This window comes from Neophocaena asiaeorientalis, unplaced genomic scaffold, assembly GCF_003031525.2.
Source record: "Neophocaena asiaeorientalis asiaeorientalis breed wild unplaced genomic scaffold, Neophocaena_asiaeorientalis_V1.1 scaffold85, whole genome shotgun sequence".
Lineage (NCBI taxonomy): Eukaryota > Metazoa > Chordata > Mammalia > Artiodactyla > Phocoenidae > Neophocaena > Neophocaena asiaeorientalis.
This window is the reverse complement of record NW_020174301.1, coordinates 10,198,994-10,216,076: the sequence shown is the minus strand read 5'-3', so window position 1 is coordinate 10,216,076 and position 17,083 is coordinate 10,198,994. Positions and strand designations below refer to the sequence as shown.

The 17,083-nt window shown below is 39.4% G+C and overlaps 1 protein-coding gene across 2 annotated transcripts in view; it reads right to left on the bottom strand.

The window, feature by feature from the left end:
- Positions 1-603: 603 nt before the first annotated feature.
- Positions 604-17,083, bottom strand: part of WDR11 (WD repeat domain 11) — a 54,683-nt gene continuing 38,203 nt past the window's right edge. For both annotated transcript variants that reach the window (XM_024756000.1, XM_024755999.1), the window contains exons 17-29: positions 12,877-12,983; positions 12,336-12,450; positions 11,784-11,955; positions 9,333-9,441; positions 8,341-8,403; positions 7,147-7,212; positions 6,189-6,366; positions 5,471-5,566; positions 4,786-4,951; positions 4,175-4,272; positions 3,588-3,733; positions 2,746-2,825; positions 604-1,546 (exon numbers count right to left, since the gene is read on the bottom strand). In XM_024756000.1, the coding sequence (XP_024611768.1) occupies positions 1,389-1,546; positions 2,746-2,825; positions 3,588-3,733; positions 4,175-4,272; positions 4,786-4,951; positions 5,471-5,566; positions 6,189-6,366; positions 7,147-7,212; positions 8,341-8,403; positions 9,333-9,441; positions 11,784-11,955; positions 12,336-12,450; positions 12,877-12,983 (1,554 nt within the window). In that variant the 3' untranslated portion in view covers positions 604-1,388. The remainder of the gene's footprint in view (positions 1,547-2,745; positions 2,826-3,587; positions 3,734-4,174; positions 4,273-4,785; positions 4,952-5,470; positions 5,567-6,188; positions 6,367-7,146; positions 7,213-8,340; positions 8,404-9,332; positions 9,442-11,783; positions 11,956-12,335; positions 12,451-12,876; positions 12,984-17,083) is intronic.

Genomic DNA, 17,083 nt, shown 5'->3' with positions numbered 1-17,083 from the left:
CTTTTCTCCTTTAGCTAGTTGACGGTTGAATTAATAAAGTCTATCCTGACAAGCATTGAACTAATAAACAATATAAAGAGAGCTGGGTTTGCCCATGGCCTTCAAAAATTCTATGCAACCTACCTAGGCAAAGAAAGGGCAAGAAGGTTAGCCAATCACAGGACCAATGAATGGGTCCTGGGTTTCTTCTAGGACATTTAGCCAAAGCACTGGCCTGGGAACAAGCATTCCCAGGACAGGCTCTTCCTCTCCATGGATCTCAGTTCCTTGTCCGATGGGGCAGACTGATTGATATCTAAGGGTAGAGACTACGATTTTATCTAAAAACACCTCCTGGTGGGTGTCACGATACGTGCCACTGTGGACATCCAGGAGGAGAAGACAGGAAGGCCATTTCCTCACCTCTGAGAGCCACAAGCCGAGCCCTGCCCACCCAGGAACTCAGAGGCAGCTCTATGCTGGGGCCCGAGCCCCCGCAGCCCAGGTTCTCCGGGTTCAGCAAAGCGGCTCGGATGCTGGAGGGCCGGCAGCTCGACGGACTCCTGAGGCACCAGCCCAGCACCCGGCCTGGTGTGCAGCAGCTCAGAGAACACAAAGGCCTGGCTGGGATGAAGTCCCTTTTTATTTATCATTTCTGTAAATTATACACATTTAAATTTTTAGCAATAATTTATAACAGTCACACCTCATATAGTTCAGTCATTGGAAGAAAACAAAGAATATTAAAGAACAGTGCCTTCAGAGAGGAGGTTACTGTAACACATCACTGGAGTTAAAATCCAAAATATACAAGACTCCACATACTGGAACAAAACATAAAGCTTACAATTTCTCTATGAGCCTATGAACCTGAAATTACAAAATTTAGCAACTGCCTAAATCAGGAAATCAACAGTTCTGTTTTCAAGGTAAGAAAACAAGGAATGCTATGGTAAGTCACCTTTACTGCTTAAATGTTTCTGCTCTGTTTGTACCTGGAATGACTGTATATAAACACAGGCAAAGCACAGATTTCAGAATAGGTCTCACAAACTCCTTTTACTATAGATTTAAATCTAGTCAACGAGAAAAGCAATTCAGTTGCTTGGATCTTAAGTTTTAAAAAAATTAAAAGTGTTTCCAGGGACTCTTAAAACTGTCTCCAAAAGTATAAAATGTTATACTTTCAAAATCTGAAGCATTCCCATCTTTGTCTGAGATAAATACAGGTCCTAGAACCTGCTCCTGACAGCATAAATGTTCACATACTCTGTGCACATGTAGTGAAACAGCCCACAGGACCCCGGCAGGGACGGCATCGTCATGAGCCTGGGCTGTGACCGTCCACAGCCAGACCAACGCCCGGCCGACTGCTCGCGAGGCCGTGTGCCATGGTACATGCTGACCTGTCACTCTTCAGTCAGTTCTTGCTTGGGAAACTCCAGCTCATTCAATAAGTCTTTGCCAGCTGCTCCAGCTTTTGAAGCAAAAAACACTGCTCCCTGTTTAAAACCGAGGTTCTTCAAACTTCGGGCATAATCCGCATATATAGCGGAGATGAGTTTCTGTAAACCACAGTTAAGGAAAAGGAGGGCAAAAAGGGCTCCACCAGCTGCCCACAGGCCAGAAACAATGACCAGCTCTGCTGGAGTGTCCACAGGAGGGCAGCACGGGAGAAGCACACGTACCTCTTCCCTGGGGGAGGGCAACTCCTGGCGGGGGGAGGCGATGTTTCAGTGTGTAATGTCCCTGCACTTGCACCAGCTGAGCCCAGAGCCTGTCCTTCTACAAGACCCAACTAACATCCTCCCAGGTTCTCCAAGATCTATCTAAATGCACTTAACGACTGGAGAAAGAAGGATGACAGAAGTGAAACTCACGTGCATACCCTCATGCCATTTGAAAGTCGGAGAGGCTGGTGGTTTAAGAGGCAGATGAGCTTCACTGAGAGGTTCTATTTACAAAGCCTGCCCCAAGGCAAGAGCTCCAGATAGCTGGGTGTTGGGATTTTAGACAGCCCTGTTCCACTGTGTTCTGATATCCAAAATGGCTCCTTCAAACTAGAGCCAACTTCCCCAGTGCCTAGATATATGACACTGAGTTCAGCTTAATTTTCTGTAAAAAATTATACAGAAAATCAAAACCGTGACATGTAGAAATGAGGCCACAATATAACAATTCAAGAAAAAGTGCAATGATATAACAAGGCCTCTGCAAAAACAAGGACCTGGGAGTTGGATTCTCAAGCTCATTCTTTTCAAAGAAACACGTGACTCAAGTGACGTGTAGAAGAACTGAAATGCTCCTGGTCATACGTGGACCACAGTGACCTGCCTGCACGACACGTCTCTCTGAAGTGCTGCTGTGTCTTGTTCCATGTTAGACTGTCCCTATGGATAACAGCAAGTCTTTCTTTTTATTCTATTCCAATATGCATTTATTCCAGTAGCAGCCTCCTTTACCTTTCCTAAACTAGTCTTCCTCTATCTTCTTTTTAAGTTCAAACAAAACATTACAAAATTCGGGCTTCCTCCCCTTTACAGCCCTTCCTGACCCTCCGTCTATCTCACAGCTGATGCCGGTGGTGCAACAACCTTCTTTCTGATTCCGTCCCTCTCGTTTCTCCCTCTTTCCTGGCTCTGGAGGGTCAGAATACAGATCTTTCTCGATAGAATAGCTCTTCCCCGGCAGCACAACCGAGAGAGATTCTAAAACCCGCTACGGCATCTGCTTCCTCCTCAGCACACATGTCCCGGCAAAGGATATCTGTGTCCTCGCTGACTTCAATCGCACGGTACTTGAGACAAGCTTCCACAAACAAAGCCGCTCTGTCGAAGTACCTCATGCTGCTCAACAGAACACGAGTTAGGTGCTGTAATTTATGGTATCTGAGAGAACCGTCCCAGGGTGTGTTTCTATGTAAAGACTTGTACACACTCTCCCCGGAAGCCCGAGTGCTGCATTAAGTCACACCGTTCTCAGCCCCGGCTTAGAGGAAAGGAAGGGAGAATTCTCACGCCCCAACCTCCCACTCTTTTTTATTAATACTTAAAAAAAATCTGTGAAATCGTTGAATTTCACAGAAATCTACAGAGATAGGACAAGTATCCACGTACCCACTGCCCAGATTTAACAAGTAAGCTTTTGTAGTATTTGCCTCAACCTACCTCCCTTAGATTTTAAATAAATAAAATGTCCTATAACAAGTGATGAGTATTAATTACCCTTCAAGGTTCTCAGAGGGGACACCTCCAACTCGCCACACTTTCTTCACCCTTCCTACTGCCTTCTAGCCTTCATCTCAGCTGCTCTACTCAAAGATGAATTGTCCCCAATTCTCTGAAGACTTTTTAAATTCTTTTTAAACAGGTACCTGTTAGGTGTGACTAGCATATTGGTAGGAAAATAACACAGTTCCTAGACCAAATGAAGAATTAATAAACACAGACTGTTCCATCCCTTTAGGTTTCTTTTTTAAATAAACCTAAAATGTATGCTTCTCCCTTCACTCCCGACACTGAGGACTACCCTCCACCCGGCAGAGCCTCAGGACAGCGTAAGGTGGTTAATCCCGGGTGGTCCTGACCAGCCATGGACACTGGGTGTACCTGTGAAGCGTCTCAGCCACGCTGGAAAAGCAGCCCAGGGAGAGGAGGACCAGGAGGGCCTTTGACTTCTGGTTCACTTGAGGGGAGCAAAGGTGGTCAACCCAGCGCTTTAAAACATCAGCACACTCTTCTGGATTTAAACGGACCTGGGAAAGACGCCCACGTTAAAAACAGAGACATCCTGCACTACAGAAGGGAAAAGAATTGAATCGAAATGGGATCTGTACCTATGAAACAAAGCTCGGCTCTGCTCTATTACACACCCCCTGATACAGCAGCATCACGACCAGCAGTGACGGGGACCCACACCTTCGGGACCGACAGGCCTGGCAACACCTCTGGGCTGAGTCTGGGCTCACACCCCAGTAGGGAGAGGAGGCAGCTGCTTTCACTTAATTGCTACGAACGCAACCTCCAATTCGCAATAAGAAATGTAATTTATACTCAAAGAATAAGAGGATGAAAGTTGCAAGAAAATATTCGCAAAGCCGCTTTGCAGCCACAAAAATGCTTCTAAATCTTGAGTCCAAAGTTCAAGACTGAACTTTCTATCCCAAATGTTCAAGGCACCTCCTAGAGTCACCTACTCTGGCGAGCCACGCTGCCCGGCTCCACTCGCCGTAGGTCTGCAGGTAGCGGCAGGCATCTGCAGCTTTGTCTATCAGGCAGAGCAGCTGAACACCCTCTGGAAGACAAAACAGCAGCCCCACAAGTGACACTGGAGCTGTCTCCCTGAAGTCACTACAGAGTAAAACCACCACTTGACTTCACCTGGTCTTGGACATTTTATACCTACCTATTGGAGACATTACTGACTTAAATTTTAAAATAAAATATTAAAATAGGGCTTTACAATGTTACCACTCAGACAAACAGGGTTGGAAGTACAAACACAGTCCAGAAAACAAACAAGTAAAGCCTACCTCACTCACTGGTTTTCAGCATTTAGGGTGCCCAGGTTTATCCAATTTATGCCTATTGTCTTGGCAATTATTAATAGTGCCCCATTTACTCTTTAAAAAGCACTCTGGTCTAGCGATTAAATTATATGGTCATCTTATCAACTGCTAGCAATAATCTTTCCACTTTTCTCCAGTGTATATAAAAAAGAAAGAAATATCCCTAATAACCAATTACTTTCCAGGAGTGGGTCTGATTTTCCAGAGTATTAACGAATATACCCCAAAACATGCCTTACCTGCCAATTTCCCATTGGCAATCATATTAGTTGCCACGAGCTTAATGGTGCTCTGGGAGGGGCCTGACGAGGTGACAGTTGTGACCAAGCAGGCTTTCAGTGAGTCACAGTAATAATGCTGGTTATCTGCGCTTGTTTCCAATAACAACTGCACAGCTCTGTCTGTCTAATAAGAGAAACAGTTCTTCTAATTACGAGGCCATTTTCCTCCAACATAACCTTTTAAAATTCATAATTTGGAACACTGAAGTTTTCAGCTTAAAGAGGACTTTTCTCAAAAATGTTCGTGAACAATTGTTTACGTATACACAAGTTGAACAAAAGTACAACACTGCTTCTTTAGGACAAATGTAAAACCACATTCTGGTTTATACAGGTGCTTATGTAAGCTTTGCACCAGTCAATTCAAAGACACAAAACCAAAACCAAACAAAACTAGTTAGGCCTCATGTGACATTATGGAAGCCAAAATTACAAGCTGGTTAACCATATATATCTTTGCTTTCTCAGAACGTTTGTTGGTCTTATTTCGAAAGAAAGCATAATTTATACTTATACTTTTAAGGAAACACTATATAGTGTGTGTGTGTGTGTGTGTGTGTGTGTGTGGTATAAGTAATGCTGTAAATTACTAATCAACTAGGAACTCCCTGAAACATGAAAAGAGTTATAAAAACTGACATACTTGACCCAAGAGAAGTAGCTGGTCTGTACATTTCCTGGTATGATCATAAGTTGACCGTTTCACCTCCTGGAGATTAACCCTCTCCAGCTGAAATTTCTAGAGTAGAAAAATAAAAGAGAGAAAATTGAGGCTGGATTTTAAAACTTTTGACTTATTTAAATTATACTTAAAGTCATTTTAGTAAACATTACTTTGACTTCTGAGGTTATTAATCAGCTTCATAGAAATCTAACAGCTTAATAAGAATCTAAGAAGAAAAAATGTTGAAATGTATTCTAATCTGTGTGCAAGTTTGCCTGCTTACAGAAACTGGCACTTCAGTAGAGCTGGAAAAAAAAATCTCTGTGTAATTTAGTACTCTACTGGAAGTTAAAAAAATTATGAAACTACCTTTATATATATAGAACAGCAAATTTAAACCAAGTAAACTGTTTGTTATTTATAGAAAATTAATAAAATGAGAAAATTAAAATGAACCAAGTTGAAAAAAATTTTAAGACCAAAAAAAATTAGAACTGTTAATAAAATTTTAATGTCTATTAAAAAACTCTGTAAGCATTTATGAGCTTTTCAAGTACTGAGTCAATCCTTTTTTATGTGAATGTGCCAAGGGACTCATTTCTATTACACGGACCTTTACTTAGTGCGAAAGTCTCCCAAGGTTAAGATACTTACAAAGACAGAGCTTTAAAGGTTTTTAATATATGAAACATAATACCTGAAAATAAGCATTTTCACAGAGCACATCATAACATATATCTAGTGGGTTGTTCACTCTGTCTCGAGGAGCAGTTTCTTTAGCAGCTGGTGTGCTTGCTGCCTTCTCCTGGGACAAGCTGTGCAGGTAGTGGGCAGCGACAGTCCAGAAGTGCAGCTCCGATTCATCGCCATAAAGCCTGGCAAGGGTGAAACCAAAGTTTCCACTGAACTCACACAGCAGGGTGGGGCCTGGATGGGGGCTTCCCACAGTAGCTTCAAGTGCTGGGAGCATGGTGCTGGCATGTGAAAGACCACGTGCTGGGCTGGGTGGAAGAGGTGAAGCTGCAAGTCCTCCAGCCCTGTTACTGGGTCTCGAACGGCACAGGGCTCTGACTGCATGAGGCCCCTTCAGACCCAAATCCCCCTTTGTTCTGTGTTAAGAGGAACACCACGGTTCTGAAGCCTGGGCCATTATTTACCTGGTTTGCCATTAGCATACCTTTCAATCTGGACCAACTAAGGAAGAAGTTCCTCTGGAGTAACTGACTAGATAAGGTGTGGAAATCATATGCTATTTATTCTCTGGCGAGTGGAGGGAAATGTCTTTTTTTATAAGGGACAACTCTACTGTACAGTAAGAATGTAGAGGTTATTACTTCTAAATATAAGTTATTGGGACATTCAATACCAATATATATAGGTATATTTATGCACTTTGTAGCTGATATTTTAAAACACTGTCTGTAGGAGGGAGTCTTTTCAATAGAGAAGGCCTAGATCTCATGTTTAAAATGTGGGTTTTTTTTTTCCTATTTGTAGTACTACTTTCAAAATTAATTGTAAGCCAACTATAAAGGATGAACTGATATATTTTCTAAAATCCGAAAGAGTCTGGTCTTAACGAACAACCTTAATAAAAGAAATGAGTTAACCTGAAATTCCCTGTGTCTTACACAAAACATTTCAAACAGAGTTACCTTGAAACAAGCAGGCATCTCTGCAAGAGAGTAAATTCCGGATCGAGCAAGAGTTTCTTTATGTCACTGTGGACAGGAATCCAGACAAAGGCAAGACAACATTTTTGAATCCAACAACAAAGGAGATAAATCAGTAACTCTTAAAATGAAACATCCTACCCAAAGGGTATGCTTAGAACTTACAAAAGAAGTCACTTTGCTGTGACCCTGAAACTGCAAAAGCTTACAGGGCTTAGAGTGTATCTAGGTTTGGAGAAGCAGTACCCATCAACCACCACAGCTTAAGGCTCTAATTGTGATTCACCTTCTTGCTTCTTGAAGCAGTTCAGCTCATGTTTTTAAAAGTATGAACAGCTGTCTAACTATAGGAACAAGAATGTCATTGTTGATAAAATGGTTTTGCTGATAATCATCAGGAACAGTACATACTTTAGAGACGATGCATTCAGAATTTATTCTTGAACGTATTCAAAAATTAAAATATTTAAGGAAGAAAGGCTAGTGTTCTTATAAATTGCTATTTCTAAAATAGCCAAATATAGAATATTTATAAATCAGGAAGAAGGGAAGATAGTCTTTAAATCTATTCTTTTCCATTTAAACATAAAGGCTAACCTTGGAAGAGAGAAAACAATAAAGTAATTACTTCGAATTTGACATCAATAAAATATTCTATTATCGTTAATTTATTAAGTATTAAAATACTTGTGGCAGAGTCTAGATTGCAAAAACATGTTATGTTTTACCAAGAACTCCTTGTGGACCCATATTTTTCTACTTCCTTTCCAATATTATTCCCAGTACATATTTTTAAATGCTCTTGGCTCTAGGGAGCATGTTAATTTCTTAGCCAGAATGGTGCACACACAGCTCCTGACACAGAGAGCTCACTTTAGGAGAGGGAAGTGGACACACAAGAATCGCCCTGTGTATACCCTCTAACACGAGGCTTCGCAGGGGACCTGTGCTGGAGGCAGGCTGAGCTGTAAGACGTCCACTGCACAGCAATCTGAACCTTACTGCCACAAGACAAAGATTCTAAAGGGAAACACACCCCTGTGAACAGAATGGTCTCTCCGTGGGCCACTAAATATTTTCTAAAACAAAGCTTATTTTAATTTTAAAAAGCCTAAATCATTATGCTTTTCTTTTTCATATTCTTATCTTCTAATAAAACATAGCTAGAGTGCTTACTTAGACAATGAGTTCAACTGCTCTTGAAGGAGATTCTTTATTTCTTCATTTTCTGGATAATCACTGTACCAAGAAAAGATTTTAAATGAGTTCATTTTCTCTTCACTTACAATTTTTTTATTTCACTTACGATTTATTTCTTCACCAGAAAAAAAGTTGTATTAATATAGAAATAACTTCTTTGTAGTCCTTGGTTAAAAACCTGGTTGTAGACCAAAACAGCAACAGTCTACTCAGGAACCTACCAATCATCTTTAAGGTCTGCTTTTATGTTATTTAGTCAAAACCAAGAAATGAGTACAGAAAGTCTCCTTGGCCTTCAAGAAACCAGAAAATTGATCAATGAGCTCTAAAAACTATTAGATTTAGATTCATGTTAATAAGGAACTTAGCAATGACTAAAGGAATCTGCTTGTTCTGCTCTGCAAAATGACCATTCATTTCTTTAAGTAGATACTTCTTGGAGAAAAGATACCTCATCATATTATTATCTTTTTAATTCCCCTAACCCAGGCCTATCTGTGCATTCCACATGGCATAAGTCCTGTAACACCTGTGGTAGTTTAACTAATAACCACTAATAATGTGAATATTTTTTTGCAATGAGGCAGACTATAAAACATAAAATACCTCTGAAGTAGGCCCCTTCATGCTGCTTCTAAAAGAATTAATCTTGTTCCCAAATTCCTCTTGGCCTCAACTGGCCCTCTTCACACTCAGTATGCCATGCCCCATGTTCAGACAGTAAGACTACCACAAAGCCACCTGAGAGCAGCACGTGTACTCACAGCTGTCCACAGGCTCACGCTTCCCCAAAGTCCCCAGAGGGGTGAAGACAAGAGGCAGATCAGTGATTCTTTTAGCGTGTCTGCCATTACTGCCTCAGCTCGGTTTTAAGGTTCCAATCCCTATAGGCCCTGGAGACAGGTTCATGGGTGTCCTTCAATCTTAAATCAATTAGGAAAGGAAAACAAAAATGCAAAAAAACTTACATATGAGAAATGTCTAAAGAATACCGTCCATTCCAAGGCTGATGTAATAAGAAAGCTTTCAAGGCGAGGGCGGCCCTTGGAACAAGGAGATACGGGCACCACACGGGTTCTAGACAAGAAAACAGTTTTTGCTTTTAATAAGTAAAATTTTATACTACTATAAAGCTTCAGCTATAGACAGTTTACAGAGAAGTCAGCAGAGAATGGTGTTTAAGTCTGGTGGCAACTCAGAGTATATTCAATGTAATCACTACTTACGACACAGGGGCTAAGAGTTGGGAAGAAAGCAAGATTGAAGAGTCTCTGACACCATAGTGATACTATTTAAAGTGCTTGGCAACAGCATCATACTAAATGTTATTAAAGTCTCATACTCTTGAATTCCTTTTAGATGCTGCTAAAAAGAATATTAAGATTGTTTTATGCCATTTTATGCCCCTGATAATAGGCAGTGTGGGCAAGAAGGATTCTCCAACTCAAAAACAGGGATTCCAATTTCCACTTTTCTACATTTGTCTGACCTCCCCCTTTATGGGGGGTGGGGGAAGGTATCAGACAAATGTAAATAAAGGCCAGGTGGAAGAAGAAGACTATCTAAGCTATTCTAAGAAAACGTATTTGAATCACTGTATTATGATTTTTTTACTTGTCATCAAGGAGAATTGAAGAAAATATATTAAATACTATATCACTGCACATGACCTCAGATGATTTTATTTCTATCCAACATCAGTAAGTCCAAAATACATTTCTAATTCCTCAGAATAGGAACATATTATATCAAACAGACTGATATTTTTCCAAGCTCAAATCAGCATGTATCTGGCAGCAAACACAGACATCTTTTTCCTAACTCCACATTTACACTCTCACCAGTTTTTATTCTTTAACATTTATTGAGTGTTGTTCTGAGTTTAAAGTTCAATATGTGGAAATATGCACAATTTTATTGTCCTTTCCCCATTATTATTTAAAAATTTTTCCCTTTCTGGCTGAGGTCACACCAACAGAGATTGGATAGGAATAATTTTTTTTTTTTTTTTTTTTAGTATTAGGAAAACTTTAAAAGAAAAATGTAATCTAAAATCTGGCTGCATGCCAGCCGTTCGGGTATGGTATTAAACATGTGCTAATGATGGGCTCTAATTCTGGAGTCAGTTTAATTTAAAAATAAGTACCCTGGCTATGGAGATTTTTAGATACAAATTTTAAGTTAAAGGTCAAAGAAAAGCTTCTCAAACATTTAGATTATATTTGCACACTTCTTTACCTAGAATTAGTAACTAAAAGAAAAATCATCCTTGAAATTCCCTCCATTTTCCTTAATAACTTTATGTTTAAAATAGTATCTATGCTTGTCCTTCCCTAGGAGGAAGTCCTGTTACTTCCGCAGAGCTGGCAGGTGTCTCAAGGACAGATATGGGAATGCAATGCTCAATTTCTGCCTCAGCAGATGGCAGATACGGTTACAGAATAAGAAATGGTGGTTCCCAAATACAGTGGCAGGGTGGGACAGTGACAAAAACAAAAGCACACCTAATGTAAGGTAGCCCAGCCAACATGAACAACAACTTGGTAGTGCCTCAAGCACAAATATAACATGAAGGGGCAGGTTTTCAAAACACTATTGCCTCTGAATGTGCCAAAGATTGACTCTACAAAGGTATAGACAATTCCCAGACCTGACAGTTTCTAAGATGAAACTCAATAAATGACTAAACAATTCTCTAATGAAATTTTTTACAGATCAGATAGCTTAGAGTATACACCAAATATATGCTTGGAGAAAACTTAATGAAGGAAGTCTGATTTTCAAGTAGATTGATGGGTGCATTCACAAACTTTTCATCCTTCTTTTACAGTCACAGTTATTTTTGCTAAAATATTTTTCATTCTGGAAAAAAAAGTCTCAAAGCATAAACCATACAAAACCATACAAAAAAGGGTAAGGTAGTGCAATCATCTAATTTTGTTTTGACTGGCCCTTTAACAAGCCATAAGATGGGCATCAAAATTCATGATACTCAGAACACTTTCCAAAGTGATTTCTCCATGATGCATGGTTGAGAAAGATATAAGGCTCACTATTAAAAAGCCAGCAGCACCTTATCACTAGATTTATGTCCTCTAATGAGTTCTCCTAAAGTCTGAGGAAGCCATTTTTATAAATGTAAACATCTTTGATCTTTTGACAGAGCACTCAGAAAAGGGTCAAGGAAGGGGCGCTTGGTAAACCAGAGTCAGGGAATGATTGACGTCTGCAGTTACAAAGAGTCTAGCATCTCAGCAATAAAAACACTCAAGCTTTAAGTTAATATATAATATTTTCTTAAACTCAGATTCCTAGAAAGCAAGACTGAGATGAAACAGAAGCATCTCTCTCCCCTGAAGAGAGCAACTGGTGCAAAATAAAGACAGGTTTCCAAGCATCCTTTCCCTAGAACTCCATACCAGTTAACTCCTGTTCATCCATCCTAAAACAGGTGGACTTCATGGACATCTCCAGGACCCTGATACACCCATCATCTGAAGCCAGGATCACTTTATCTGATGTACACCAGTCCACGTCCAGTATCCGAAAGGTTACATTTCTTCCACTTCTTAAACTGCTCACCATCTGAACCTTCAAGAGTGAATTTGATTGTCACTTTCACAAAGAAAAGAAAGATGTTAATCATTCTGGATTAAACAGTCAAGGAAAGACAGCGCCTGTGGCAAAGGTCCAGTTTACGTTCAAAACTGAACAGTCTTTGGCAGTCTACCTTCCACATGCAGACTGCATTTTAAAGGTCCCAAAGATAGTGATAACATTAAAAATCTGTTGAGCTATCACCTTTAAAACAGAAATACTGTGAAAGAAAAATTTTAAAGGAAGAAAACTTTTAATAAGCTTGACAAACCCATTACATAGTTTTCATTTCTGAATCAGAAGGAAGAAAAATATACATAGTTCCTGTGGCCAGCAGCTTCATTTGCAGTGTACCCACGTGGAGCTGGGCCTACCTCTTTAGTATCCCATACTTCAGCTCCATCATTGTACATTGCTATTAATTTTTGGTTTCCTTTACCAGGGGCAAAACGAATCTTCCTCACCCAACTTCGGTGTGTAGGTATTCCTCTGAGGACAAACAAACAAAAACCAAAACACCAATATGAAGTAGAGTAATATCTCATCATCAAGAGATATGTCCAATGTCTCTTTCTATTTCTGTTTTTGACAAGGTCTAGTGATGTGACAGGAGAATCTCTGCTTTCTGGGACAGGGGCCACGTATAAGAGAAAGTGTCTGCTCTTTAACAATGGCTGGAATAGTGTCCCAGGACTTCTGCATGAGCCAGCTGCAGATAAGGGTCCTCTATGAATGTTCCAGAGTTTGGCTCAAGGCCCTTCCTCCCAAGTTCAGTGACAAGAGACCCAATGGTCCAAGCTCCACATGACCATATTTGGTGACCCTGCTTATTACCAAGTCACAAGCCTCCAATGGAACCATACCAAGAGATTTTTTTTTTAAACCAAATAACACGATTGCATTTTTGACTCATACCTGGATACTCTGCCTTTCAAATCCCAAAAATTTAAATTTCCATCCACATCTCCAAGAACTAATGTATCACCTTTCCAAGCGATGCAGGTAATACTACCCATACTTCCCTAGAAAACAACAGCAACAAATACACATCAATTTCACCACTTATAAGCAGTCATAACAGAGAAATATTTTTATTTAATAACTGTGATAAAATAATAAAGATATTTTAATAAAACCTAATTAAAAATGGTTTTGCTTTAGTAAGAACGTCATCAAACACTAACAGAGTTCAGACACTACGAGAGCTACCTAGCATTTCGATTTCAACTAGGAAGAACCAGGAGATTTCAATTAGATAGACATTGTTATCTGAACTAGGTTTATAGAAAAGGGACGTCTTTTGAGGGAGAACTACTTCAGAGAAAAGAAAATTAAAAGAAGAAAAAAAGAGAAGGAAAGGACACCCTTTCAAGAGAGCTCCTGTCTCCAAGTTATCCCTCACTGCAAAAGGATAAATAAATCTATTCTGGGGGAAACTTAAAGCTGTTTCACAGCTAATTGTTCAGCAATTTTTCTGTTGAAAGAGAGGATCCATCACTATGTAGTACATCTGAAACTAACATAATATTGTATGCCAACTATATTTCAATTTAAAAAAAAAGGAAGAAAAAGGGGATCCAGAGCTTCACTGATACCTTCTGGAATAAGGAAGGTGAAGAGATACTGGGTATTAAAGGCATCTGCACAATTTGAACTCACAGAAAGCTCTGCAGAGAAGTTACACAGGGAAACACAAGTATGAGAAAGAAACACTACTGTAATAAATCCAAGTGGGGAGAAAGGAGCTTCAAGATCTAACACATGCACAGAGGTCATGTGATGGAGAGCCGAGGAGCCTGGGCTCTGGGGCCAGCTGCCTGGGCGTGAATCCAAGCTTTATCATTTAATTTGCTGTGTGATTTGGGGCATGTTTACTAATCTTTCTGTGTCTAGAATTTATCATCAATAAAGTATGGTAAGCTCACAGAACTTGAGGAGTTCCTATTAGTGTTAATAAATTTCTACAGGTAAAGGCTTTATGACAATGCCTGCCACAGAGTAAACAGTCAATACATGTTAGCTATTAAATAATATTATTGCTCAATTACTTTTCTACTTATTCTCTACTTATATTAAAAGAAATCTTGTTTCTTAATTTATAGAACAATGTAAAACTTCACGTGTTTAGCTCTCATGCCATCGATAGTAAGAAGGAGGAAAGCTCCAAGGGTTTGCCAAATTGGCTATTAGTAGACTTGCACACACACCAAATACTGCGTAAATCATAATGTTAGTCAAGAAACAGAAGAAAAAATTGGATTAAGTATTTTAATGAATTCAATTAATAAAAAACTTAGAAAGCTATGTTAAATAGAGTTCTGTATAGTATAAAGATCTTATTTCTATTCTCCTGACCATATTAACAGAATGCTTAAGAATTTGCCTTTAAATTTACTTTTTCAGTCTTAAATTTTTTTTTACATTTTATAATCTTAGTTTCTAACTTCTAAATATTAGAATATTAAAGTTTAAATTTGCCCAGAAAGCAGTGTTACCAGCTTAGAATTACAAGTGATATATTAATACAACTGCACAATTAAACAACTCAGACCTTTCTACCTAAGAGCTTGTTGATGGGATATAAACCATATGGAAAGTCTAAGGTGCTTTCAGAGGATGTGGCACAAACTTGCTTTGTGGCTCCAAATAATCCCAAGAGAACCAGTGTAAGATTTAAAACTCTATGATAGAGTATTATTAGTTGACATCGATATGTTGCCTACGTGTAAAATATGATGTTCAAAAGATCAGAAGTAAGGCTGGCAGCAAAGCAAAGATATTCATTCTCTCCTGCTATTCTGGTTTTCTGAATAAAGGCAGTCAGTCAACTATAAACTCTCCATGAGAACATAATTTAAAATGTCAAGCTTTCTGCTTCTTTTCCATTTTTATATACTGTTAGTTCTGGGGCCAAAACTCAGGGGAAGTTTCAACTCAAAACAAATGTTTAACACTTTACATTTGGGAGGAGGGTAAGATAAATATTGGATTAAAATAAACAAACAGGGCTTCCCTGGTGGCGCAGTGGTTGAGTCTGCCTGCCGATGCAGGGGACACGGGTTCGTGCCCCGGTCCGGGAAGATCCCACATGCCGCGGAGTGGCTGGGCCCGTGAGCCATGGCCGCTGAGCCTGCGCGTCCGGAGCCTGTGCTCCGCAACGGGAGAGGCCGCAACAGTGAGAGGCCCGCGTACCGCAAATTAAATAAATAAATAAATAAACAAACAAAACCTCTGCCTAAATTCTACATATTTATTAGTCATTGAAAAATATTTTGATTACTGCAAATAAAAATAATGAACCAAAACCGATTTCTCATGTTTTATATAGTAGATGCTTAATTCTCTTTCCCTAAAAATAATCTGCTCTAAAATACGCACTAATTTCACTAATAAGGCTGGATCCTTATTAGGATGGTCATTCCTTGAGGAAGCTGCTTCTAGCTGTGGAATAAAATGATCTGGCAGGCAGAATAGAGACTTGCTATATCCTGACTTCAGATCTCCATAAAACAGTGTAGCTGTGTGGTGCAATAATCCTGAAAGAAGCAGTTACAAAGAGAAAAATTCATGTGTCTAATGTTCAAAAATTTTTAACTTTTTTTAGGGTGGGGGGAACTAGAATCTCAAAAATTATTGGATTATTTCTATTCTAATCTCAAATGTGACGTGATTAGAAAACAAAGAGACTGAGCTATTTGCAAGTGCCACTATCGGAGTTCAGATGGGTCCTTCTCTGGAGTCTAGAGGAGCTCTGAATATTACTAAGAAAGCAAACTGACTTTCCAGAGGACAGCTCATTACACTGCGACTCTTATGCCCATACCCTTTAACCGTAGCTTTTCTTGCTACACTTAAAGTTACTGCTCCTACTTATAACTACCAAATATCAATTTTTCACATTTGCATTATTTTCACACTAGTGAAAACTTTTGGCAATATTAGAGAGTTTAAAATAGACATTACTAAGTCTCAGATATGAATTGTTCTATATAACAGTAAAAATGTAATTACAGTTTGAAAAGCACTTTCACGTGCTAGTTTCAATTTTTATCAATGAAGGTTTTTTGGATGCCCTCAATTCTTCTAAAGCTGTTAATAAGGAAGATGTGGTAGCCAGCCCCTAAGAGGCCCACCCCCCTACCTGATTCTGCCTTTGGTATTCACGTCCTTTGGTAGTCACCTCTCACAATGAACAGTGACCCAACAGCATACTGTGAAAATGTGACTTCTGAAAACGAGGTCCTAAAAGACATTGCAGCTTTCTTTTGCTCTCTCTTTGATCACTCGCTCTGGAGGAAGCGAGCTGCCATGTCTGAGGACACTCAGGCAGCCCTATGGAGAGGTTCATGTGAGGAAGAACCAAGGCCTCTCATCACGGTCAGCATTAAGAGCCATGTGAGTGAGCCATGTGGGAAGGGGACCCCCTGCCCCAGCCAACATCCTCACTGCAACCTCATGAGGGTTGGCATTCACCTACAACATTCCATTTTTAGATGGCAATTTTAAATCAATATATATATATATTTAAAAAACCATCTCATCCTCCAGTTAACGGTTATAGTATTATTCGTTAACAAAAACATTTTCTTCATCCATCCATTAAAAACAACCTGTGAGATACACATTGACACAATTAACTACAAAACCTTGGTTAGAGAACTCCACAAGCCCACAGGAGGATATATATGTTAGTAAATATTAATAAATATTTTTATACCTACAACCTGATTACTATTACCCAAAAATAATACTAGATCTTAGTCAAATCCTTCAGGGTAATGCTTGAAATGGAAAGAAGAGAAACTAGAGTCAGACGGACAGACCTGGCTTTAAAATGCTGCTCTGCCATCTCACTAGGCTGTGCAACCTGGGGAAAGTTACTCACTCTCCCTCAGTCTTGTCATAGATAAAATGTAAATAACTCCTCATGGATTATGACAGTGATAAAAATGAGTAACACACGGTTAAGTATTTAATCGAAACAGTTATAATGCTATTCTCTAGCAGTATGGAACAAGTTTAATCAGTGATAATAGCTCCTTAGTAAAGTTTATTTACATTACACTTTTCTGAGATAGTTTTCACACTCAGCTATGGCTTCACTGGATATAGAACCAATAAG